This window comes from Microcebus murinus, chromosome 12, assembly GCF_040939455.1.
Source record: "Microcebus murinus isolate Inina chromosome 12, M.murinus_Inina_mat1.0, whole genome shotgun sequence".
Classification (NCBI taxonomy): Eukaryota; Metazoa; Chordata; class Mammalia; order Primates; family Cheirogaleidae; genus Microcebus; species Microcebus murinus.
The window spans coordinates 89,702,280-89,729,597 of record NC_134115.1 but is presented as its reverse complement, the minus strand read 5'-3'; the positions used below and the strand labels follow the sequence as shown (position 1 = coordinate 89,729,597).

General features: G+C 44.4%; 1 protein-coding gene across 5 annotated transcripts in view; it reads left to right on the top strand.

Annotated features, from left to right (window-relative positions):
• Nucleotides 1-27,318, top strand: part of RAPGEF1 (Rap guanine nucleotide exchange factor 1) — a 144,130-nt gene that overhangs the window by 5,004 nt on the left and 111,808 nt on the right. The window contains exon 1 of one of the 5 annotated variants that reach the window (XM_012744075.3): nt 14,200-16,157. The exons of the other annotated variants lie outside the window; for them this stretch is intronic. Within the exon in view, the coding sequence (XP_012599529.2) occupies nt 16,094-16,157 (64 nt within the window). The 5' untranslated portion in view covers nt 14,200-16,093. Of the gene's footprint in view, nt 1-14,199; nt 16,158-27,318 lie in introns of those variants that run through there. 5 annotated transcript variants of the gene reach the window in all.

Here is a 27,318-nt window from a genome sequence, read left to right as displayed (position 1 = left end):
TGGTCTTTTTTTTTAAAAAAAAAAAAAATCTACCAGTTAAATTAAGGTAGGCCCATCACAGTCTTTAGGCTGCATATGATACTCGTAATACTAATGACATTTAGCAGTGCTGTAGAGAGATAAGAAACAGCACTAGCACAGGCTAAATGTTTTTTTAAAAAATTAACCACAGCAACCCCAAATGTTTCCTGGTCTCTTGAGCAGCTGCTGGCAGAGGCAGCTTGAATGGGATTCCTTGTAGCCAGGAGGCCTGATAGGAGGCCTGTAAAGATGAGTCATGTGTGACGTGCAGAAAAATCATTTCCCAAATTAGCCCGGATTGGAGGTTGCCTCAAATGCCAGGCTGGGTCTTAGTCCAGCTGAATGTGTCCCCTGTTGCCATAACAAGATGACGCACTGGAAAGAGGTGAGGCCTGGCAGCGCCACCCGACGGGGCTGCCCTGCTGCTGGGACAGGTGTGCCTCTGTCTCTCACCCACCTTGCCCCGGAGGCTGTTTTATTAGCAAATGAATAAAGCCCACAGTTTGTGAATTATTAAGGGATCTGTCATCCGGTAGGCCTGTTACCTTAGTTTCTGGTTTTAGACCATCTGAGACCTGATGTTGTGTCCTTGGGTGATTCTTTCCCTTTTCTGGGTCTCATGTTCTCCATCAGTGTCAGGAAGGGCTGGGACTCTAAAATTAGTGCTTCCCTGTTCGTTTAAGCATCAGGTCCGTCTCTATACATAAAGATGTTTATTAGATAACTCTTTCTGCTCTGCTGTGGCCCTGAGGCTCCTCCTTGGACCCTCAAGCAACATGTGAAAACCCACTTCCGGGTGCTCTCACAGCCGCCTCTACCAAAACCAACTTCCTCTGGGCTGTTCATGCCTTCTCATCCTCTAACAGATAGTAAATTCTATGGAAAGGCCCCAAATAAGCACTTGGGTAGAATGATACTATTTAACTCATTCAGAGATCAAAGCCCCAGTTCCCTTTCTGCAAGTTGAAAATCAACAAAGTCTTAAGTAGACCATTGGCTCCACAAGGGAGTGTGTCTGGCCACCACTGGGATGCCATCACCATGCCTTGCACACAGTAGGTGCTTAATAAATAGTTACTAAAAGAATGAGTTAATGTTATCATAGAATAAAGTTAGGTTTCTAATTCCAAGTCTCAAATTATCTTTAGCTGCAGCTTCTTCTGATTTTAAATTGCTAATTAGGATGTTTGTTGGTGAATTAATAGGACCAATACTTTGATCAGGGGTATTCAGTTCATCAGAGGTTCTGTGTTAATCATATACATTGATCAGTGTTTTCGTGTAGTTCTCTGAAAACTAGCGATGAGGCTAAGATCAAAGTTCCAGAACACTCCGTTGGGGGAACAACAGGACGGGGTGAGAGACTGAGCCACAGCTGGGCTCTGATAACACGCCTGTCAGGACACATTCTTTGAACTTCCATTTGTAGTGATTGCATGGTTCTGTGGGATGCACAAGAACAAAGTACTCTTAAGCAGTGCTCAGTTTGCATGTGTGGTTGTAATTTGCCTTATGTTTACAAGCCAGAGTACATGCCAGCTTCGCTCAGTCTGGTGCCCATAACAGGCATCCTACCAGGAGTCCCTGTCCTTTTTTTTTTTCAGTTGGCCTTTGAACATTGTTTAGGACTGGCTTGCTGCACTATCACACTCTGTTCTCGGGATGGCTGTATGGTACATGCCGTCTTAAAGGGCTGGGAGAGGCAGGCTGCTGGGGTTCTTCCTGGCGCCCCTGTGTCAAGGGGCATGGGCATCTCTCTTACCACCTCCTGCTCCTCTGTAGGGTAAGCTGCAGGGGAGAGAACTGCCTGAGGGGATTAGAAATCTGCTATCTGGTAGTCACAATTCCTTTTTCTCCCACCTTTTTCTTCCGGGCTGTGGTTTGATAGTTCTCTGAACCGGAGTCCTGACATGCAATGCAGTCTGGACTGCTGCTTCCTAAAACACCATGACTATCTCATAACAGCTTAGACCTGCTCCTGTTAGTCCCTTAGTGGTGATCTTTCTCTTTGCTTTTCACTAGCTTGCTGGAACCATGGAGTCACTTTACTGCAAATTAAGTTTTGTGATCAGGAAACTCTTTTAAACTGTTAAAACACAGTAACGGAGGCATTGAGCACAGGATGGTGTGCAGTGCTTCCCAGGGCTGGAGACAGAGGGGCAGATTTCAGGTGTTTGCTTTATAACTCTTTAAAATGTATGGCCTTGGTGTGGACCTGATAGATGTGGCCCCCAGCCCACACCATACTATTAAACATGGAGCAGGAGTGTGATGCTGGCAGTATTTGGGAGGAGGAAGGACAGACATGGAATGAGAAGAGAGGGCAACTGAAGCCCAGTGGAATGTGATGGCACCAAATGGCCACTTGCCTGACCCCAAACAAGCACACACACACACACACACAAGACCCCTGGTTGGAAACAGTGATTGTATTTTGTATTTATTTGCTGGTTGTGGGTAATCACGTGTGCCCGCCCTCCTTCAAGTGACTGGTTGTGAATAAATAGATGCATGATTGTGCATGGGCCATGGAATTGGCTACTCTCAACCCCTCCTTTAATAATAAATAAAGATAGTCGTAGCCAATGTTCACTGGGCACTTACCCCCTGCCAGTACCAGGCTCTGTTCTGTGTATTTTACACTTGTGGTCTCGTCCCATCCTCACAATAGGAGAAAGATACCGTGACTGTTCTCATGCTACAGAGGAAGAATCTAAGACACAGAGCTTTTCTTTGAGGTCTGGAACAGTTAAGATATACTGAGTTGGGGAAAAGTTAGGTCTAAAGCCCATTTGACTATTCCCCACTTATTCGTATTTTCATTGATTGTGATGACATTATTTTCTTGGCTGTGTGACTTGGATGAAAGTGAACATTTCCAGGGACCCCTCGCTCTGCTGCTGAGGCAGCTGCTCTACTGACAGGCCCACACCAGTGCTGCAGGGGTCCTGGAGAAGACTGCTCTTTCCTGGTTGTCCTGTGCACACCCACTGGGGGCTCCGGGAGCCTTATTGGGTGACCTGTGGCAAATTGCTTAATCTTTCCAAGCCTCCTGTGCCTCTGTTATAATTTATGGGGCAGACCCACCTCAGAGCACTTTCTAATGCTGATTCTTTGTGAGTAGTCTGCAGCATGAAGGGGGAGTCGGATATATTGAGCGTTATTTTGTTGATGTTTTTAATAGCACTAAATGTTGCATGGTACTTTACTATTTATCATCAGAATAAAACTTAGATATTCTTCATAGCTTTCAAGACAGTTTTATAGACATTAGTTTCTTTGTTGTTTTAGGCTTTGTTAATTTGTTTTTTAAGTTAAGGTATTGGAGTTACACAGCATTTTTCTCAGATAAGGAAGATGACGGCTAACATTTTGAGTACTTCCTGTGTGCCAGCGTGTGTGGTAGGAGCTTTACCTTCAGATACATGTATGATTTAATTTATTCTTTTTTTTTTTTTTTTTTTTTTTTTTTTTGATAGTCTCACTTTGTTGCCTGGGCTAGAGTGCTGTGGCGTTAGCCTCGCTCACAGCAATCTCAAACTCCTGGGCTCAAGTGATCCTCCTGCCTCAGCCTCCTGAGTAGCTGGGACTACAGGCAAACACCACGGCACCCAGCCAATTTTTTCTATTTTTAGTAGAGGCGAGGTCTTACTCTTGCTTACCCTGGTCTCAAGCTCCTGAGCTCAAGTGATCCTCCCACCTCAGCCTCCCAGAGTGTTAGGATTGCAGACATGAGCCACCACGCCCTGCCTAATTTATTCTTAAAGAGAGAAATGGCAGATATTGTTCCCATTTGACAGCTGAGGAAAGGAAGGCAGCAAGAGGCCAAGTGACTTGCCAAGGTCACTTACTGCTAGGAACTTGAGTTTCACTGCCCTCCTCCTCTGGCCTAGGGTCTGATGCTGGTCTGCTGCTGAGCCTAGGGGCTGACTTGGAGGCGCCACCATTGTCTTTGGTTGGAACCTGCCTTGGGAGTCCCCTGGGGCTTTCCAGCCTGTCTGCGGGACTTCTAAGGTTGCCCCACGTGCCTACAGATTGATGATGCAACTTCTGGTTTCTCAATTATAGAAGTGGCTTAAAAAGTGTATTTGCTGAGAATCTGCTTTGGAGAAACCTTTCACAAATGGCACAAGAGTGGGAAGTGGCCCTTGTGAGTTAAAATAGTTCCATCTGCCTACCCACCCAGCACTGGCTGAGTGTCCCTGAGAGTCCGGCAGCCTGCCAGGGCGGGGAAAGGTGCCGAGGGGGGTAGAGGCGTCGTTACCCTTGGGGAGTTGACGGTCCAGCCACACACTCATCCGTGTTGGAGGCAGCGTGAACCTGCGCTGGGGGACGGGAGGCCTGTGTTGTGGCCCCTGGATCATCTTCGCAGAGAGAGGATGGAGTCACTAAGGCAGGAACGGAGCGCGCGCTTCAGGTCCCACAACTGGTGTTGGATCCCAGTTCTTCCATGTGACGTTGTGGGACCCTGGGCCAGTCACTTCACCTTGTCTAAGCCTCAGTTCCTTGTCTGTAAAATGGAGGAAATCATGACAGTGCCCACCTTATGGTGCTGAGGGAGGGTTAAATGAGCTGATGCACACAGAGCATGTTGTCAGAGTCTGGACACTGAAGAAGTGCTCAATAAACCTTAGCTTTGTCCTTGCCTGGGGTCCCCTTCTGCTCTAAAGTGACCATTTCTTTAAAAACGGAAATCTGGTAAGTATAATAAAATTCAGACCTCAGCACTCGAAGAAAGGAGGTCTCTGACTGTTGAGGTATTTTTCCTTTCTCTTTCTGTGTCTCTGTCTCTTCCTGCCCACTCTCATCCCCATCTGAGAAGCCTGAATTCCAGGGAATACATTTTTGTAATTAAGTAATAAACCTTCAAAGAGATCAGTTGTAGGCAGAGTAGGTGGCATTTCATTTCCACTGCACCTGTGGCCCCAGTGCATGCAGGTAGATCAAGGAAAGTCCTGGTTGTGTTACTTCCTGAGTCTGTCTAGAAGGAATGAGCCTGCGCGTGCAGGCCATGGTTTATGTCAGGGTCACAGCAGGGCTCATCCACCAGCAAGTATATTTTTGCTCCACCCCAAGAGACATCACCTCAGGTTCTCCTTGCAGGGTGACTCTCAGGACTAATTAAGTCATCTTTGTTCAGCTCTGGAGGTAAAATGATCATAATATGTTGCTTTTGTTTTGTGATAGTGATAATATCATAAGCCATTCAAAGTCTTCATGTATAAGTAACTTGACAAGTTACATTAAACACCACAAACAGGGTGATCTTATACCCTTTATTTTTTTTCCCTCAATTAGCTTTCACAGTTAAAATAATTTCAGAAATCCTGCAGTATTCTGAGTTTTCCTTAACCCCTGCTCCCCTGGGAATTTTTGATAGGTGAAGGTAAACGTGTGTAGTCTCCTTGCAAATTCATCAGTGCAACTAGCGTAAAGCACAGTGCTGTTTGCAGAGACCAAAGCCCAGGCAGCCCTTTTCACTTTCTTTAATCATTTGGTCCTGGAGCTGCAGAACCTCTCATTTAGCAGAACCACACTAATTTGTGCCTCTGCCTCAGCTTGTCAAGAGCTCCTTACAAATATTAATTCTCTGAGCTCATCTGAAAACCAAAGGCACAGATCAAAAGCATGCTTTTCTGCATGATCTAGCCTTGTTTTTTCTGTTCATGGGGAGCTTTCTCTATTAACACATTGGCTGCCACACTAGAAAAATGTCTTTCCTCAATTGAGGCCACAGTGTTTTATTACAAAAATAGAATAAAAACTTTGAAAAACAAAACAATCCTTTCTAATTTAATGAAAAACAAAGTTTATTGACTTCTATTTATTTAATCCACGTTCATAGAATTAATTTGCCAATATTAATTTTAATAATAAGAACATTAACAAGTAAGATTTTAAAAAAATGACGACAGGGTTTTGCCCAGGTTTGTCTCATGAGGGCCTGGGCTCAAAACTAGCATGAATTAAGTACAATTCACATGACAGTTAATGTGTAATTATGCTAAATATGTAAGGTTGTAACATGAAGTTTTTATATTTAACAAGATAAGCATTGGCTAGGGACTGCCCTGTGTTACAGGGAGCCTGACGATCCTTAGCCCCAGCTTGGTAGGAGAAATGCATCTACTGCTGAGGAAATCATGTGCGCTAAAATCGTTGTGGGGAGCACGTGAGTTACTGTCACCAGGAATGCTTGGGACTGTGGCATCTCCGGGTGAGAGAGAACTGGCCTGGCACTGCCACAAAAATGTGCTTTGTCTTCTGGGGCTACTCTCCCTCCCTGGGCCTTTTGGCCCCCTCCATAAATTGAGGGCCTTGAAGTGGAGCAGCAGTTCCAGAGCTTTTTAGGGTCATAGGTCTACTGACATCTGATGGAAGCTCTGTGGACCTTATCCCCAGGGAGAAAGATTCGTTATGTGCAGACATGTTTCTGCCAACTATAAATTCCTGCTACCATGTGATAAATGATAATCTGCAAACACCCTGGGTCTTGGAAAGATCAAATAGAATCTTGGGTGTCTGGAGTGATCGGGACTTCGTTTCTCCTAGTTCAGTCTGATATGGGTTCAAGTGACAGTAATTGTGCATTCTTGAGGTTTTGTAAGGATACTATGACATGGTGCTTGTAAGCTGTCTAGTGTAATGGCTATGTAAATAAAAGGGGGGAACCTTCCCCTTCTGGGTGAGATCTTAAAAATTTACATACAGCAAAATTGGCTTTTGGGGGAGTTATAACTTTATGAGTTTTAACACAGGTAGATTTGTGTAACCACTGCCACATTCAGTGTACAGAACAATTCTGTCACCCTGGGGAAAAAATCTTTTGCCACCCCTTTGTAGTCAAACCCTTCTCCCACCCCTGACAACCATTGGTCTGTTTTCTGTCTATACCTGTAGATTTGCCTTTTCCAGAATACCATAGAAATGTAACAGTATAGTATGTAATTTGTGGAGATGGGCTGCTTTTTCTCTGGTGATGCCTTTGAGATTAATCAAGCTGTTTTTATTGTTAGTTAATTCCTTTGTATTGCTGAGTAGTAGTCCACTGTGTGGACATAACAACTGTTTATCTGCATGGGAATATGACCTTGGCTAACTATCTAGCTCTGTTCGCTAGAAATAGACAAAGATGGCACAGGGCCAACAATAAACAAACAACCCAATTAGAAAATGGGTGAAGGACTTGCATAGGCATTTCTCCAAAGAAGATATACAAATGGCTAATAAACACATGAAAATATGCTTAGTATCACTAGTCGGTAGGGAAATGAAAACCCAAACCATGGCGAGATACCACCGCACACACGTGAGGATGGCTGCTTTCAAAAACATGAAGAATAGGGTTTCCAGGTAGCTGAACACATGGAGTTTCCTGGAGGGTGGTGTGCCTGGGGAGGTCACGGAATTTCCGTGCCCCTTCTCCACACCTCCTCTACGCATCTCTTCCTCTGTATCCCGTGGTGCAGCTCACTGTGACAGGGTCCAAGCTTTCCCCTGTAAGTGAGACTTAGCCTTTGGATGAAGAGTTGGACTCTGGATTTTTGCTTGTAGATGTACCTAGTCTAGTCTCTCAGTTAGATGTCTGGACACCAGAGGAAAATTGCTTTGAGGATCATTGTGCTCATGTAGACTGTGACAGATGGGATGATGATCATACTTCCTGGCTTACGCCTGCTGTCCTGGCATAATTGTTAATATCACCTGCCCTACCCCTCTCAAAAGTGTCCTGGTTTGGATGAAAGAACTCTGATGGAGTAATCATTGACAACTGCTGCCTTCCACAAATTTGTGTTGGAGAGGGTCTGAGTTTGCAGTAAGAGAACTATTACAGAAACGCAGCCTGTTCCAATGGAGGACCAAGCCCAGCAAGCCCCCTGGAGGGTCTGTGGGACTCAGTTTTGGTTCCATTCTTTCTGTGGGCATCTATGTGCCAATCACTCAACTGTGGCAACATCAAATCTGGGACAGTTTGATTTAAGAAACAATAAACATGTACATATAACAACCAGAGTATATTTTTCTTTTAAACATTTAACCAAATCTTAAATTCATATTCTTTGGAATGGATGGAAGGGATATGAGTATTTGTGCCAATTTAAGTTTTACAGAGAAAGTTGGAAAAGTAATTATATAGGGACAGTAGTCTGGGTTAAGCTGGACAGAGGTTTTTTTGTTTGTTTGTTTTTTCCCCCTGTTGCTATAGAAAGGAGTATGGGGATAGGATTTTTGTAAGATGTTTCATTTTTATGCAAGTGGTATAAATAGCCAGAAAGACAGGTAGGAAGCTTTGTGTTTGTAACAAATTGATAACTTGCAGCTTATTACATTAGTAGGGGTTGCTGACAGGGTCATCTGGGGCCAGGTGTGTTGGGGCCAGGTGCTCCCTGTCCTGAGGACCTACTGGGTGGGTCTCCCAGGATGCTGTCTGCCTGCTCCTTGGTTCTCAAACTTTAGCACCTAGAGATTGCTGGGCTCCAGTCCCTAGTTTCTGATTCAGTAGGTCTGTGGACTGAAAATTGGCATGTCCACCAAGTTCCGAGGTGGCCCTGATGCTCCTGCTGGTGATGGTGGGGTACACTTTGGAACTGCTACTCATTGTTTGGGGAGGAATGGAAAGAGTCCTAGGGATTTCACCTAAAAAATAAAAAGTTGCCCTTAGAAAAATGATGAAGATCACTAGAATAATGATGAAGATCACAATGATTATGTGACAGACAACTTCAGTGCACTAATGGCAGGAACTGTGCTACATATATTTAATCCTCCCAGCAGCGCTGCAAGCAGGTGATAGTGGCCTCATTTCACAGATGAGGGGTTTACGTGACTTGTCCAGCTGGCACGTGGTGGGGGCTAGGTTGAAGCTACTGCCCAGTACTGAAGCAAACCCTTATAAAATGGAGAAGTGGCTTCAGAATATCCCCAAAAGACATCACAGACTGAAGATAATTTTAATAATATATGCAAGAGTGAACAAGAAAATGTTGATACTTCTCCTGCTTCTAGTACATACTTTTTGTCAGCAGTATTATGAGGGGGAACAACAAATGATCTAATTAGCTATGACGAGAAGGCAGGCACAAATAAGCAGTTATGAAGAAGATTCTTTCATGAATCTCACACTTGATGTGTATCCTGCCTTGGGATATTAGCCAATTAATTTGGATGATATATTTGTCATCACAATACGCAAGACGCTTAAAAACTAAGTGTCCAGAACTCAAAGACAGATTCTACAATTTTGCCGAGTGTGGTGGCGTGTAGCTGTAGTCCCAGCTAGTCAGGAGACAGAGGTGAGCATTGCTTGAGCCCAGGAGTTTGAGACCAGCCCGGGCAATGTATAAAGACCTTGCCTCTTAAAAAGAAAAATTCTAAAATTTAAATTATGTTTAATGTCACACAGTATTCACATTAGTAATTTAAAAGAATAGTAGTAAATGTTTACAAGCTGTTTCTGAATTTTCTCTTCTTTTTTTCTTTCTTTTCTTTTATACAAGACAGGGTCTCGTTCTGTCACCCAGGCTGGAGTACAGTGGTGCAGTCACAGCTCACTGCAGCCCCGAACTCCTGGGCTCAAGTGATCCTCCTGCCTCAGCAATCTACCCCGCCTGCCACCAACTAACTAGGGCTATAGGTGTAGCGACCACACCCAGCTCCTCCTCTTTTTAAAAATTAGTTTCTCATTGTTAAAGTGGATCCAGTGGTAGGGGTGTTGGAGTCCATGCACAGGAAATACTTAGATCGCAAGCACTCGGGAAACACGTGCTCTCCTTGAGCTCTCCCTCATGCATGCAGCTACCTAGTTCCATCAGGTCTCTCCTCAGATGTCGCCCAGAGAGGTCGTTCCTACCACTGGGTCTGAAAAAGCAGAAGAGTGCTCCCATCACTTTCTGTCCCTCACTCTGTATTTTTTTTAACATAGTATTTGCTTCTTTTTTATGAACTTCTCCCTCATATGCAGTTAAATTCCTTACCAGCTTTTTTACCAGAGCCCAGAACAGCGCCTGGCACACAATTGAAATTCATTAATTTTTGTTGAATGCATGCATATTGGGTGTGGACTCCAGACTGCTTAACAAAGAGCGTGCATCCTACCAGCCCGGGGAGACACAGCATGGTGGTTTCCATGCTCGCCCAGCGCCGGCAGAGGGCCATGCGGTAGAGTTGCTCAGTCAGGTTTGACCACTGTCCGTGGAAGTAACGGGTTCAGAGGACAGGAGGCAGCAAAGCCTGGAAGCTGAGCAGTGGGCGGGCGGAAGAGGGGCCGAGTCTTCCCCAGCTTGGGCCTGCCTCTGCGTGGGGTGGGCTGTGGGACCCCTTGACAGGGACGCTGGCTGCTGGCTGTTAGGTTTCGTTTGATCACCTGGAGAGCAGGGAGCTGAGCTGCAGTGCAGGCAGGTGGGCATGTGGAGAAGTGGGAGGTCAGGTGAGAAAGGATGGAAGGGCTGGAATGCTGGATCCCAGCAGGATCTACCTGGGATCCAGTCCAGGTACTTGAGACTTCCTCCTTTATTCCAGGAAGCATTACAGCTTTAAGAAGTATCTTTATGCATATTTAGACTTTCCCCAAGTCTCCTAAATATCATGAAATAAGTGGCAGAGGAGAAATTTACTATTTTTATTCACTTTTTTTTTTTTTTGAGACAGCATCTTTGTTTCCTGGGCTAGAGTGTAGTGGCATCATCATAGGGCACTGCAATGTCCAACTCCTGGGCTCCAGCAATCCTCCTGAGTAGCTGGGACTACAGGTGCCAGGCACCACACCTGGCTAAGTTTTCTGATTTTTGTAGAGACAGGGTCTTGCTGTGTTGCCCAGGCTGGTCTCAAATTCCTGGCCTCAAGCAATCCTCCCACTTTGGCCTCCGGAAGTGTAGGATTACAGGCATGAGCCACCACACATGGCCAGTTTTTGTTCACTTTTGTTGAAAATCATGCCTATCTCTCAATTCCAGGTAGAATTGATAAAATTGGAGTTATTGGCTTTCTCCCTTTCACGCACTGAGGGATACATTTCGTTCCTGGCCCAGTCCTGATTTTGAAACGAAAAACAAGTAAACAGCTGCTCCCAAAGGCTGGATGCTGAGTTAGCAGTGAGAGCTCTACCCCGATTGCCCTTCCTGTGTGAACCAGCATCATCCATGGGGGCCCTTGAAAAGCCAGAGCCATCTCATCAGGGGTCCTTGGAATCTTGGAGGTGAGGGCATGTTCTGAGCTCCTGTGTTTTCCAGGCTAGGTTAGCCCAGGAAGGATGGGCTAGGTGACTTCATGGTTCACTTCTGCAGAGTGTCACTTCTAGGCCTGCCTGACACAAAGCCGCCTTGTTTTGGATCTAGTATCGGTGCTCAGTGAGGATTAGCGTTTGTTGTTGACACATCCCCTGCAGAAACAAGGCGGCTGGCTGGCTGGCTGTGGGAGAACGCTGGACTGGGAGTCAGTGACTCAGGTTCTCCAGCCTCCTGTGAAACCATGGGGAAAGTCTTTTTCTCTAGACCTCAGTTTCCCCATTTTGTTGTAATGAGTTGGACTAGCTCAGTGGTTCTTAACCTTTTGGAACTCTTCAAGACTTTAGTGGAAGCTGTAGACCTCTCTTTCCAGAAAAATGAACACACATGGCTTGCAACACCCTAGGAACCGCTTGAACCTATGAGACAAAGTCCTGGACCTGCAAGGTCCTGTCCTGTCTGACCATCCCCCTACCTTCCCTGTGCATGTACTTTGGCTGCACAGGCCTTTGCACATGCTGCTGCTTCTGCCCAGAATGCTGTCTGCCCCTTTGCTTGATCCACTCCTGCTTACCCTTTGTGTCTCACCCTTCCCTGACCTCCCAGATTAGATTAGGTCACCCTGCTGGACATGCTTCCCCTACTCTGAGCTTCTCAGCTCTGATCGCAGTGGTAACTAAGTTATTCTTTGTGCATGTTGTCTGACTCTGCCTAAGCTCCACGTTGGTATTTATTGAATAAATCTCTGAAGCCCCACTGACCATGGCATTCTGAGACTGATCTATGAGTATGCAAGTGTGTCATAAGAGAGAGTCCCTGAGTTTGTGTGTCCTATGACACTCTACATGCAATGTGTCTTTGCTTTCAGTGATTTCCTCCAGGGCTGCGCAGGTAAGTCACTTCACAGCAGAGTCTACAGGACCCAGAAAAGTGGCTCCTAGACTTTCTGCCTCAGTGCCTCAGTGCTCTGCTGGGCCTGACCTCCAGGCTGGTCCCCTTGTTTATGTTCTGGCCTGAGCTGGAACTCCCACTTGGAACATTCCCACAGTGCTTGGTGCTTCCTCGTATTGTTGTATTTTTCTCCAGGAGGGAAGTGACCAGCATCAGACTTTCCTTCCAGCAGACAAATTCCATACACAAAGCTTTGTGTCAGCTACCGGGTAACCGCCTGAGCTCCTGGCCTCTGTTTCTTTGGTTCTGGGTGGGCGAATGTGTACGTTGTGGGGATCCATTGGCCTTTTCCTCCTGAGACATTTCTTTAAAAAAGAAAAAAACTCCCTCAAGAATCGAGCAATGTTCTACTTCAAGTTCTCCCCCCCCAAAAAAAAAAAAAAAAAGAATCGAGCAATGCCTTGCAGAAGCCCAAGGCGTGGGTGTCTTCTGAATCCTGCGGTTTTTTGCATGGAGGGGAGAGCTCTTCCTAATATGTTTCATACTTCAGAGGCCACAATGTCACCTCTCTGGCTTATGTCACTTTCCACATCAAAATATTATTCCTAAGGTACAGATGTTTGTAAGTGAAATTTTATTTTAATTACACTAAGACAGTGAGTTATTTACCCGAATGTTGCAGTGGATCCTATTCTAATATGGGGAAAGAATCCCTAGTGAGGGCAAATAATTTTTTTCAGTGTATTGTATTTAAAGCTTGGAGGTTTATAGGTAGTAACTGTCAAAACAGCAGCAGTAGTTATTCATATTGAGTGTCTGCTGTGTGCCAGCACTTTTAAAACATCCTGGTTAACCTTTATGAAGTAGGCGGCATATTTGTACACATTTTACATATGTGAAAAAATAAAATTCAGAGAGGTTAGGTTTCTATCCCAAAGTTGCCCAGCTAGAAAGTGCCCACATAAAGATTCAGACCAAGGCCAGCTGTCCTCCAAAGCCTTCTGGTCATGAGGAAGTAGGTAGCATGAAAAAACTTCATGAGGAAGTTTGTTTCCTAGCCCAGGATAAAAACTTGGGGTCTGGATCCAGTCCTCTCACTAAATGTGTAGACTTGGTCCTTGCCCCTCCGTGGGGCATCTGTAAAATGAGGGAGGGGCTCATTGAAAGTCTCCTTGGGCTGTACAGTGATTTGGGGCTTGTGGTAGTAACACCTCAGGGAGTGACTTTAATAACTCATGGTCAAATAGGTCTGCTTCAAAGCAAGGCATATATCCACAGCATCATCGAAGTGCTTGTGCAAGACGTGGAAGCATCACAGTGGTCATGCAGTGAGCCTTCTGTCTCTGGGCCAGTTCATTTTTTATCCTTCCTATCTGTTAAGAGTCTTAAGTTGTCTCCCTAAGATAAGCGCTGGAGATGGGTCACTTGCTCATCTTGGGCGGCAACATATTACTTTTGCGGATGACTCTAAAAGACACTTTCTGAGCTGGGGATTAGTGAAGAATTCTTAAGAATAAGCTACTCTGTTCATCTCCCCCACCCCTATCCCTGAACAGTTCACATGTGAATCATTCTGGGGAGCCATGATTACCTGAGAAACAGTTGGACTACAGGGACCTCATTTCCAAGCTGTATTCTCAAGGAACAGAACTTGAGTTGATCTCTCAAGGTCATCAGTAAATTAGTTGTTTGGAACTTGAGATGCATTTTCTCATGGAAGCATGTTATGAATGTGTCAGCCCCCAGCTGAGAAATGGCAGAGCCTGGCACCCGAGCCCAGCTTCTGCAGCTGTGACCCGTGTTCTGTGTGTGCACAGGCACTACGAGGAGCTGCCACAAACACAGCCCCTGGCTTCAAGGACTTCGTAGACTAATAAGGGAAATAAAGATAGGAAGAAACTCCAGGGCAGGGGAACTGCCTGAGCCAAGGGGTGGGGGAAGTGGATAAAACAGTACTCCGGTCGATCGGCCCATGCCCTGACTCTTGCTAGGAGAGGAGAGTTTATTTGTGGATTAGAAACTCTGGTTAACCCATTCTGGGGGACGGGGGCAATCAGTGTGGGGAGGGGATGGAGAATTCTCATTTGCTTATTACTTCCTCTTTCCACCCATTTGTTCAACAGAGAGTTATTAAGCACCTACTGCGTGCCAGGTATTCTGCTGTGTACCTGTTAGGTTTCAGTGGATGCCTCTGGCATGGTGGGGGTTCTGGCCCTTTGTTTTTTGCTAGTTTGTGGTTGCCATTTAATTTGGGCAGAAGCTCAGTGGCTCAGTGAGGGAAGTCAGGGGGTTGGGGGGGCCTTCTTGCATTTGCTTTTTCCTGCTGTGTCAGCAGGAAGGTGAAACAAACATGTGCTTTTTATTTGCTAAGTTCGGATCTCAGGCTATGATTTTGTAAAAATTATTTCTATATTGGCAGATCAAATTGGAAGCCTTAAGATCTCATAGAGATTTGGATTTGGCTTTATTCATTTTGCATAAATTGGCAAGATTCTTTCCCCCTCCTTCAGAACAGGCAGGGGCTGGTATAACACAATGGCCGATGGCGCCCAGAAGTTGTAACAGAGCATTAAGTGCCTCTTAAACTTGGTCTCTTTGGTTCTGTGGGTCTTTTTTGAAATATTGTCTTCAAATTTTACTCCAGTTCTATACTTTGCACCCATATGTACTATCCAACTCCATAGAATAAATTTACTTTGGTGCCTTTGGCTAAATTGACTGAAGCCAGGAATCTGCCATCTGAGTCAATGTAGTTTCACAGTCTAAGATATAAAAATGATGACAGATATTCATCAAGGGCTTCCTAAGTGTTGGGCAGCAAGCTGAGTACTTCACAAACATTCTCTCTTATTTGACCCTCATTACAGCTGAGGAGGTGGGACTAGCACTACTCCCAATTTAACAGGGGAGGAAACTGAGGCTGCTGTGCTCAGCAGGCAAAGCTAAGTGGCAGAGCCGGGATTTGAATCTAGGTGTTTGGGCTCCAGAACTATCTTCTTACCTGTTATGCCACAGGAGATTCTTTAATAACTTTTCTAGCCTCGAACTCTGGGATTGAAATAAGTGAAATATTTTCGTCCACCTTGACATTTTCTTCCTTTTTACCAAGAGTGTATGATTTCATGCAATTCTTTCTTCCAGGAAACCCATATTTCAAAATTTAGGTGGTAATTGCATCTCCAGCAAAATTGTTCCCAAAGTGGAGTGGAAGTTGGGAACTTTGAAGTTATAAATTCTTAGCTGTGTTTGTCCCTCTTGGTTTTTTTTCCTTTGGAAACTGAGGTGTAGCTTGCTTTTTGATATTTTGTTTTTCCCTTGGAAACACACTCTAATGAAATCAGCTTGTGTTCTCTGATGGTACTTGTCACATGGAGCACCCTGGTCTGAGAGTGAGACCTTTAGGCAGAAGGTGCAGCACAAGGGTCTATGTGAAAATGTTTCTCCCTGCACACTCCAGAATGGTCCATTTATGACTTTTAGCTTTTTGATCACCCAATTCCCCACTTCTTCCCCAGGGAAAAGCAGCGTATTTTTTTTTTTTTTTTGAGACAGAGTCTCACTCTGTTGCCCGAGCTAGAGTGGAAAAGCAGCATTGAAAGTGTTGGAAGTATAGTCATTCTCTGAGCTGCTGCTGTGCTGATGAGTAATGTGTCAAAGCGGGGGGTGGGGGGTGGGTGGGGAAGAGCTGCTTAATATAGACTGGTTACTGCAGCTCACCGGTAGGGCGATAGCAAGCCTTTTCTTCTGATTTCCTCCCTGGGACCAAAGAGAGTTTGAAAGGCAAAGACTTTTCAGAGCAGAATTCCTCATGTTCTTGTGAGGGTTAGCCAGGGCTCTGCTGCTGGGTGGTTTGGGATGTCCAAGAGATGAATCCCTTTTTGGGTTCTGACTCAGTCCTTATTTGCTGTTCAACAAAGACGCCTGAGCTCGGAAGGGCCCTGTGATCCTCTGGCGTTAGAATGGGCAATGCTATTGAGAAACAGAAACCCCTGAAACGAAGCCATCTGTGCCCCTGGAAACAAGGTAAGAAAGCCCTGGGCTTCATTTCCAGGAAGAAGCAAGGAGGCAACCTTCTATTGAGAGACTTTGGCTCAACACCAGAGCTGAAACCACACGGGGAAACACCTTCCAGATCAGAAAACACTTGTAGTCTAACGTGGTCTAAATAAAATTAACAGATAGTTTTCCTAAGGAATAAAATGATTCATATCTCAGTATGATGGCTTAGCTGAGAATTTAGTTCAGCTCAAGATGTTTTATTCAGTACAATATGTCTCTGTTGCAAATTTTCACTTTTTATGAAATAATCCAGTGGCTCATGCCTGTAATCCTAGCACTCTGGGAGGCCGAGGTGCGAGGATCACTTGAACCCAGTAGTTTGAGAGTGCTAGGCTATTTATTTTTGCATGTGCATTTGCAGATCGTTTGAGCTCAGGAGTTCGAGACCAGCCTGAGCAACAGTAAGATCCTGTCTCTACTAAAAAAGTAGAAAGAAATTAGCTGGACAACTAAAAATATATAGAAAAAATTAGCCGGGCATGGTGGCATATGCCTGTCATTCCAGCTATTCGGGTGGCTGAGGCAGAATGATTGCTTGAGCCCAGGAGTTTGAGGTCACTGTGAGCTAGGCCGATGCCACGGCACTCTAGCTCAGGCAACACAGTGAGACTCTGTCTCAATAAAAAGAAATAATGCAAGTCAAAGTTTTGATATCCAGGAGTTTGAATCTTTTGTGATATTTTTGGTTTAGAGAACATTATTAATGGCTTTTAAATGTTTAGTACCTTTCTTCCAGAAAGTTCAAAGTATCTTCTGTAAAAAAACAATCTCATGTTTATCTACCTCGGACCTCTTTTAACATCTGCTTTGTCTATCAAGGGTTCGAATGGGCTTGAAGTGGAGGAAGCCAGTGGGGCCACAAAGCAGTGCAGTGGTGCGCTTGGTATTGGAGACCTTTAGCACTGTCCCAGGGCAGTGCAGTCATCTGACACATTCAGTGGCCTTTTCTCACAGTTATTAACCCAGGAGGCCAGCAGTTTGGCAAGCCTGGCAGGCATGGCAGAGATGGCACATGCAAGACTTTACCGGGTCTTTACCTCCATCACTTGCCAGAAAAAGTTGCAGTAGCATTTGATCTGTAACAAGATAGTTCATTCACAACTGTATATCTGAGCATGTGTTTATGGAAAGAAAAAGGAACTGGAAGAAAATGCATGGAAATATTAACAGTTGTGATTTGTGGCCAGATGGTAGGATTTTTTTTCTTTTTAAAAGGGTTAGGATGGGATAGGTGGGTTGCTGATTACTGCCAGGTTCCGTCCCTTCTGACTGTCCCTCAGTGATTCTTTGGTCTCACGTGTCACTTTGAAAACCGTGATTGGAGCCTGCTTTGAACAGAACAGCCATCAGGACGGGCGTGGTGGCTCACGCCTGTAATCCTAGCTCTCTGGGAGGCCGAGGCAGGCGGATTGCTCAAGGTCAGGAGTTCGAAACCAGCCTGAGCAAGAGCGAGACCCCGTCTCTACTATAAATAGAAAGAAATTAATTGGCCAACTAATATATATATATATATATAAAAAAAATAGCCGGGCATGGTGGCGCATGCCTGTAGTCCCAGCTACTTGGGAGGCTGAGGCAGAAGGATTGCTTGAGCCAGGAGTTTGAGGTTGCTGTGAGCTAGGCTGACGCCATGGCACTCACTCTAGCCTAGGCAACAAAGCGAGACTCTGTCTCAAAAAAAAAAAAAAAAAGAACAGCCATCAGAGACATTTGGGGGACATTTCAGGAGATTTGAATATGAACTCAGTAGCAGATTATAATGGGGAACTGTTTCTTTTATTATGTGTAATGCACCGAGCCATGCAGGTGCATGCTCTGTTTTGGGTAGTCATACTAAAGCATTTAGCAGGAAGAGTTGTCATCTGTAATTTCTCTGAAATAGTTCAACAAAATAATAATTTGGAAGTTCCTGTAACCTTGAATTACTGGATTCAAGCTGTCCTCTTGCCTTAGCCTCCAGAATACCTAAGACTGTAGTGCACACCACAATGCCCAGCTAATTTTGTATTTTTTGGTAGAGACAGGGTCTTACTATGTCGCTCAGGCTGGTCTCGAACTCCTGGACTCAAGTGATCCTGCTCCTTGGCCTCCCAAAGTGCTGGGATTACAGGCATGAGCCACTGCACCTGGTCTGGGTTTATTTATTTATTTTTATAGCTCTCAGGACCCAAAACATAAGAAAATGTTTTTGTTTCTTACAGTAATGGATGCTTTTTGCGGTTGATAAATTTGACTCATTTGTGTTACCATTGTGAGTTCCAGCCGGCCTGAAGCAGAAAAAATAAGATGAGAAATGGGATAAGGCAGTGGCTCCAACGCTGAGTACTGTCTGCTGGGTCCATTCTTCCATCCTCAGCACTAGCACAGTGCCCTTTGCAGTGCTCCTGGCTGCAGTGTCGCCCTGGGTATCGATGAAGGTGGGCATATGAAGGGCTGAGCCTGGTGCTCCTGGCGCACAGTAGTGCGCAATAAATGGTAACTGCCAGTGTTGGCAGTTACAGAGTTCATGGTTATATGTGACTTGGAAATGTTCATTCTTAACCTTTCTCAGCTAAGTAGAGACATTGGGGAATAAAAATAGGTACACTTTCCTCTATCCTGTAGCAATTCTGAATTTAGAAAGAGTAAATTTATTGATGATTGTTCACATGCTTCACAAAAGACTCCCATAAAGAGTCAAGATTTAATTGTTGATTCAGACACCTGGGCAAACTTTGAAATTTAGAGCCAAATTGAACTTTTCTGAAATAGGCCTATAATACCACCCCCACCCCCCCCATCCCTGCCCTCACCCAAGTCTGACTGGCAGGCTTTCTCTTTCTTTTCTTTTCTTTTTCTTTCGTTTCCCAAAAATAATTTGAAGGGTTACCTACAGTGTTCATTTTGGCTCTTGGGAGTACAACTTGCACAGAAGTTTCCTTGGGAATTAAAAATTGCAGCAATAATTGCAAATTGAATTGTTATCTCCTTCAAAAATCCCAGCAGCTCAGGGCTATACTAGCCTGGTAAATGGAAATGTTAATGATTTGCATGTTTGTACACAGTGTGGGTGTGAGCGAATGAAATTAACACCCTGGGTGGAAGAGCTGACTATAAAAGGCTTCAGCCCACGGGCCTGTGCTGGCTGTGGGTTTGCTGTGCCGGGAAGGAGATTGACAGGAGAGGGTGGGCTGCGGATGGGGGTGGGTGGTGGGGGTGGGTTGAGGATTTGCCTCAGTTCCGCCTGCCAGAGTTTGCTCCACTAAAGGGGCAAATTTAGAAATGTTTGGATTCCAGCCAGTAAAGGTGTTTAGACTTGCCTCTACTTGCTAGATAGTGAAGAAGCATCTCAACAGCTTGATGCCCGAGTGCCAGCTAATTAATATTGATCCAGAGCGCCCAAGGACTGAGTGCTGCACTCCGACCACTAGCTCAGTGCCTTGTAGCTAATAGTAAGGCAAAACAAATTACCTCACATTTCCAAGCCTGTTTCCTGATCTCTAAATGAAATTAATAATAATAGCTACTTCGAAGGACTATTGTGAGAATTAAATAAGGTAATTCATATAAAGGGATTATAGCCCTTAGCATACAGTAAACATTTAAGAAATAGTAGTAATTCTTGTTATCACACATTGCGTAGTAGAAAGAACCCTGGATTTACCAGGTGCGTGAACATGGATCATAGGCCTGGCTCTGACCTAGAACCTGCTAGCTGTGTGAGTTTAGGTAGTTCTCTAACCCTTTCCTTCTCTCAGTTGGAGGTATCATGTGCCTGATGATCTTAATGGCCCCCTTGAGGGCTATGAAGCAATAACCATCAGCACTGGTCACTGGCTTTCTTAGCAAGCTCCCAGAGTGTTCAGTACCTACTGAGCAGGTCCCGCTGAGCTCCAGGGTCATAGGTGTGATTTTTGTGGTGTTGAATTTCTTTGAAAAAAATTTTTTTTGAACTCTGGAGCCCAGGCGGCAGGGTAGAGTTCCTGTTCTCCCACTTTCTAGTTGGCTGACCATGGGCAAGTTACTTAACTTCTGGGCCTCAATTGTATGTGCTGCAAATAGTGCACCTCCCTCATAGGGTGGCGTGAGGATCAAGGAGTCTGTGTATGTAAAGTGCTTAGAACAGTGACTGGCATGTAGTAAGTGTCCAGTAAGTGTTTATTATTATTATTATTACTTAGAGGTCAAATATAGAGAAGTTACATTTTATTTTAATTGAAATGATGTTATATTATTCAAGGAAAATATTGGAACAAATTGACAAAATGCAAAGAAGACAATGAATGTTGAGTGCCTAAACTTAAAGGACCTACAGCATAGGCAACAAAAGTGTTAGCTGGTGCTGTTATTCTCTTCCAGAGCTGCTGCACATACATACATATTTTTCATGTAGTTGTAATCATGTGCAGATAATTGGTTTTTTTCTTTAATTTCATGCTTCTGTGTGGTCCTCATAGCTACTATAATGACTGTGGCATTCCATCATGTTAATGTTGCATAACTTCAACATTCATATTGAATATTGAAATTGTTTCCCTTTTTTTGCTGGTACCAGTAAGGTAGCAGTAAATAACCTCATTAATATAGTTGAGTGATTTCCTTAGGATAAGTTACCAGTGTAAAGTTCCCAAGACAGGAACATAGAAGTAGCTTTAAGGATTTCTTGCCATGTTGTTTTCCAAAAGAGATATATCTGTTAACATTGTCATGAGTAGTAACAGAAATTTACAGTCAATCACATGCACATCAGCATTGAATATTGTCATCTTAAAATTGCTCCTCTTATAAAACTTGAACTATACTTATCTAATGCCATTGTGATGAGTTATCTGATGGCATGGGGCTCAGGGAAAGGTTCTAGGAACTTCAAAAGCCATTATCAGTGCTGAGTCCATTTTTGTTATAAAATTCTGATTTCCCACAGTCCTTTGCTGTAGGCTTGACTCAGTGTCATCCAAGTGTTGAGTTTCATAGAGAAGAGACATGAGGCTTCGTTTAAGGATACGCACTTACCATCATGGCCTTTTCTTCTGCCTCCTAGAACAACGATTATTAAACACTTTAATTTCCTCACATGACAGAGACAGAGCGAGCCCAGAAGTATTATTAGCATGGTCAGTGTAATACTGGCTCTTAGTCAGTGTGACCAGTGACCCAGCTCTTCCTCTTCACTGCTTCTGTTGAGGGCTGACTCATTCCCGTTTTCCCCAGCGCTCACACATGATGGAAGCTCCAACTCAGTGGTTATTAAGATGTATATACAGTATTAAACAGCTTGCTGTGAGGGCAGTTTGGATCAACTAGCGCAGCACATCGGTGTGTTAGAGTAATGGATGAAGACCATGTCTAGTCCTGCTTATTAGCAAGGTTCGAAGCTGTGTTGGGATATAATAATAAATAGGTTCAGGGTAGGAGAACAAGCTAAGTTATTTAACATGCTTTTGGAATCACAGAAATCTTAAGCTAGAAGGGAACAGTAAAAATCTTCTAACACGATTCCCCAATTTTACCAATGAAGAAATTGAGGCTTAGGGAAATGAAGTGACTTGTCTGAAGTCCTGCAGTTAGTTTGTAGCTTTGTGTCTCCTATGCTAGGATAGCAGTGTAATGATGTAATAATGTATGTAATAAAACAACAAAACATATGTTATGATTACATATTTTATATTTATATTTACATGTTATAGAATACTTGTTCAGTATGTTGTGTGTGCAATACATTATATATTGTATCTTATATGTAATATGTAATGTGATACAATAATACCATGTTGGAATATAATATTAGAGAAATACCAGTGGTTTCCTGTGTGCCAGGCATGGCACTAAAAGACTGTGTACATTAGGGGCTTCCATTTGTGAGCAATTGATATGTAATTCAAGCATCCCATAAATTGGATTTTTATTAAGGGAAAGATCAGATGTAGGAAATGGAAATCATAAGTGTTAAGGAATTTTTCTCATGAGAAATGTGGGGTGTTGTTTTGGGTGTGGGTAAGAAAAGGGAAGGAAACTTGGCTCTGTCATCAGATATCTCCAAATTTAGAACAATGTCTATCGCTAGCCATTGGCTTTAGGATATGCTTTACCCTGGGAACCTGCGTAAAATACATTTCCGTCTTTGGCTATTTCTTTTCCAGCTGTATAGAGGGTGTCGCCGTTATTTAAGATAATAGGAATGGCCAGTGGCCACTTAATATCTAATTACCTATCAAATTTCTCTTCAGTGAAGGCATTTGGTTTCAGAAGTCACTGTGTGTCACAATATCGGGATGACTGTTTCAGGGGACCTTGTGGACTGCAGCCAAGGAGTTTGCTCCTAGGGGTCAGTAAATTTCTTAAAGGGCCAGATAGTGAATATTTTAGGTTTTGTAGGGCCAAGAAGCAAAATGTCTACTGTTATGTAGACACTATTTATTTAAATGGTTTCATTTAAAATGAAACCATTTAAAAATATGAAAACCATTCTTTACTTGTAAGCTGTGGGCAGAAGTTTGCCAACCTGTAACCTGTGGTTTTTGGTTTGGGTATTCTCTTCAGTCGTCGTTACTCTGGAAATCAGAAGCAGGTCACTCACAGTTACAAAAGGTCAAAGAATCTTCTAATTTTCTGGCCAGAAGAGGCCTTAAATATCATCCTCCAGCTGCCTCAGGTTTGTGATTGGCATTGCTGGCTGAGTGGTCTCTAGTCTGTCACGCACACATTCAGGTCTTCATCTGTGAAAATGGTCTTTCCTGTCACTATAATAAGGAAAAAATAGATGATGGAAGGTTTGAAGAAACTGATGGGATTGTCTGTAGAGGCTTTCAGTATTTTTCCATTACCATTAAATGGGACACAGTACTAAAAAAATCCATTGTTTCTATGTTCATTGATTGATCATCCAACAAATATTTATTGAATAGGTCCTGTGTCAGGCACTGTTCTAGGCACAGGGGGATACCTAATTTTTAAAACATGGCTACCCTCTGGAATTCATAGTTTATATATAAATAAGTAAAATATATAGACTTTTGGGTGATAGGCATCATATAGAGAAGACAGGGAAAGGGATAGGATGTCCAGGGCCAGGGAAGAGGGTTGTTAGTTTTGCATAGGATTGAAAGGGAGGGAGTGCTCAGAGGTGAGGAACAGCCTGAGTGTTGCTGATGTCTGAGCAAGAGCACTCTAGAAGGAAGTGCGGAGGGCCTGGAATGGGAATGTGTGGCTGGAGCAGAGTAGACCGGAGAGAGTGACAGCAGAGGAGACCAGGCCTTGAAGGTGATGGAAAGGACTTTGAATGGAAGAACTAATGGGATTTGCTGAGGGATTGGGTATGGCGTGGGACAGAGAAAGGAGTCCAGGATATTTTTCGCCTGTGTATCTGGAAGATTGGCATTACAGTGCAGGTTGGGGGGCACAATCGGGAGCTATGTTTGACACAGATGGAGTTTGAGATGTTTGTTAGCGATCTATAGGGAAGTGGCCATTAGGCCATGAGTTTTAAAATCTGTAGTTCAGAAAAGAAGTCTAAGCTTTTTTGAGAGTAGTTGTCAGTTGACATAAAGATGGTGTGTAAAGCCATGAGACTGGGCGGGATTACCAGGGAAGGGAGTTAGAGAAAAGAAGGGGCCTGAGGCCTGAGCCCCAGAACACTCCAGCATTAGGAGGTAAAGGAGGTGGGAGGACCAGTGGAGGCCTAGAAAGACCTTCCAGGATGGAGGGGGAAACCAGGAGGCTGGTGTCCTAGAAGCCAAGTGCAGAAAGTGTTATCAAGGAGGCGGCAGAGAGGGAGCCATGGTGACACATCATGCGATTTGGGTCAAGGCACCTGAGGACTGGTGGTCATTGGGGACCGTGATAAGAAGTTTCAGTGCAGTGCTGGGGCAGAAAGTATAAAAGAGAGTTGGCGGAGAGAAATTAGCTACAGGGAGCACGGACACTTCTTTGAGGAGTTTTGCTGTAAGGGCGAGCAAAGACACAAGGTGGTAGTTGCTGAGGTGGTGGGGGTCAAGGGAAGGTTTTCATGTAGGATGAGATAATGGCACAATTGAGTGCTGATGGGAATGATCCAGTAGGGAAGGAAAAATCAATGATGACGGAGAGAATTGCTGGACAAGAGAGAAGTTGTAATTATCATAGCTTTGTTTCACTGAGTATCACTCTAGCAGTCAGTCATTGCTGACAAGTCACCCCAGTATTTAGGAGACTTAAATAACAACCAGGCATTTAGTTTATGTTTCTGCAGTTGGCAGGTTAGGCTAGACTGCTGAGCTCCATTTCTCACCTGGGGTTCCTCAAGTGTCTGGAGTCAGCTGCTGAAAAGGCTAGTCTTTATGCCTCCAGCAGGCCAGCCCAGGGTCACTCACCTGGAGACTGGCAGGTTCCCAGAGAGCAGGAGACTTACAGGGCGCCCTACAGCCCCAGGTCAGCACCAGCACTGTGTCACCTCCACGTCATTTCTTTGGGTAAAGCACATCACAGGCCAGCCCAGATCCAAGGAGCAGGGAGGGAGAGACCCCTCCCTTCTGCCCCCACCTCTCATGATGGGACACTGTAAGGTCACCTTGCAAAGAAGTATGTATACAAGGAGGGGAATCGTTTGGCCGTTTTGCAAACTGTCTGTCACAGCTTTCTGTGAGCTGAGCATCTTGTATTTGACCCTCACTAGAGTTCTTTGTGGTAGGTAGTATTTGTTTCACAGATGAGAAAACAGAGTCACTGATGGTCTAGCAAGTTCCTCAAGATCACGCAGCTAGTAAGTGGCAGAATTAGGACCCAAACCTAACCTCTCTGATGTCAAAATCCCTTTCTTCTCTATTCTATCTTCCTGATAGTGACTGTTTATAAGAGCAGAGTGGAATGATGCCTCCTCGCTTTTCTTGTTAGGCACAGGAATAATTTTTTTGTAGATGATTATCATCTCATAACCAGAATGGACAGAGGGAGCTGATTATCTTGTGTGGCTTGCATGTTTACTGCGTGGGATTGGACAAATGTATTTATTAGAATCCCATTGAGGTTACAGTGGTGTGTCATTAGGGCTTCTTTTGACACATATTCATGTCTCTGCTCTCAGCTGGTCCCTAAGTGCCCTTTGACAGTCTTTCTGCTTGTCCTTAGTAAGCTGACTGTCCTATCCGCATAGTCACTCAAGTCCCCCTTCAAACCCTCCTTGGCTCCAGGCCTTCTGACTTACTGTGTCTGCCTTTATCCTTGCTCCTCTGTCCCTGATAAGGGGACGTCCTGCCTCTAGTCCAAGATTAGCCTCCTCTGCTCAAGTCTCCCTCCCTTCAGAATCTGTTGTAATCAGCATCTGTCTCCTCCACCAACTGGGCTTCAAGCTTTTCAATAGCAGAATCCAAAAAGTGGAAAGATTTGAGTTAGCGTCAGGGAACTTTGGCTCTGCTGCTGGTTGTGTAGCCTTGGGCAAGTTGCATCTCTGAGGTTCATGAGTTTGTGAAGAGTGGACAAGCTGGATCATCTCAGAGGCCAATCAGGGAAAGGGAGACTTCTTTATGTCCACATAGGAAACTACTGGCCTAGAGCTCAATTCTGTGTGCAGTGGTTATGGTGTGTCCTGAGTCCCGATCTCTGTGTCCTTCAATTTGCCTGCAAGAGCTGCAGCATTCTCTTTGCCCTCCTCATTAGAGTGTCAAAACTTTGTTGGCCCCGGACTGGAGCAGCTGCTGGCCACTGAACTTGTTTAGGAAGGCAGCTGGAGAGGCGGCCTATCTTGTGTTGGTTCCACAATATTAGAAAAGATGACCTTTGGTTGGAAAGCCCAGACCTCAGTAAAAAATAATGTTTAGAAACTCTCTTTGGGTAGAAGGAGCACATCAGTGAGTCATTAGGTTCAGTCAAGCATTTCAGGTCTCTATAACCTTGCTTATATAGGGAGCCCGGAGCTTTGCCCTTCTTAAAGTCCCTGGATTGGGATCCCAGCAAGCGGAGTGTCAGGGAGGGAGGGACGGAGGTTGGCTCATGGAGGAGAGGCACGGGCCACGCTGATGCTCAGGCATGAGATTCGGGATGCAGAGTCGGTTTTCATTTTTAATGTAGTTGGCCATAGCAGTAAGTAGTCCTGCTGTTTATTTATCATGTGACTTCTTGGGAAGTTACTTAGTTTCTGTCAGTCTCAATTTGCTCATCTGTAAAGTGAAGGCAGCTAATGATACCTGCTGCTGTAGAGTGTGAGGAGGAGTGAATACTTGGCAATACTTGGCATAAAGTTAGCACTTGATACATTTCAGCTGCAATTGTTATTATGTAAACTTCAGGCTTTGTTGTGTTTATGTTGTAAATAACATTGGTTAAAGATTTTCCATACTTTCAGGATCGCTGCATACTTTCAAGATGTGCCATTGTAGTATTTCTTACTCATTTAGTCATTCATTCACTGAGTTTGTATTTATCAGGCACCTACTTATGGGCAAGGAACTGTTGATTATTTTCTCTCTGTTCAGGTTATGATGAGTTGTTCATTTCTTAGTGGTTGCCATTATATTACAATTTTCAGAGCTACATTTACTGAACAGTAGAATTGCTCACTTGGGGGTTTAGATTCTAACGTCAGAACATTTCATAGAGTCAGAATTACTCTTGGAAAATCCCGTAAATTGTCTGTAGTATACAGTCTACATTGGGGGTCATCAAACTTTTTCTGTGAAGAGCCAGATGGTAAACATCTTAGGCTTTGCAGGTCACACATAGTCTCCGTCATATGTACTTCTTCATTTTCTTTTTTATAACCTTTTAGAATGTAAAATCCTTTTGTGAGCTCTGAGTCCTTCAAAAACAGTCCTTGGTCTATATGAGCAGACTGTGGAAGGCCCTCTCCAAGGTGGCACAGTGACCTCCACCTCCTAGTGCTCACACCAGGTGCAGTCCCCTCCCATGCTGGGTCATAGCTGATCCCCGTGACCAGCAGAAGACAGCAGAAGTCATAGAAGTCATTGTGGCTTCTACCTCCTTTTCTCTCCAGTATCCCCTGCTCTGGGGCAGACCAGCTGCCATGTGAGGAGAGGCCACAGGGTGAGGATCTGCGGCCTCCTGCCAATGGCACGTGGTAAGCTAAGCAGTCCTGCTGCGTATTTATCATGTAACTTCTTGGCAGATCCTCCAGCCCAGTGAAGCCTCAGGTGACTGCAGCCTTGGCCAACATCTG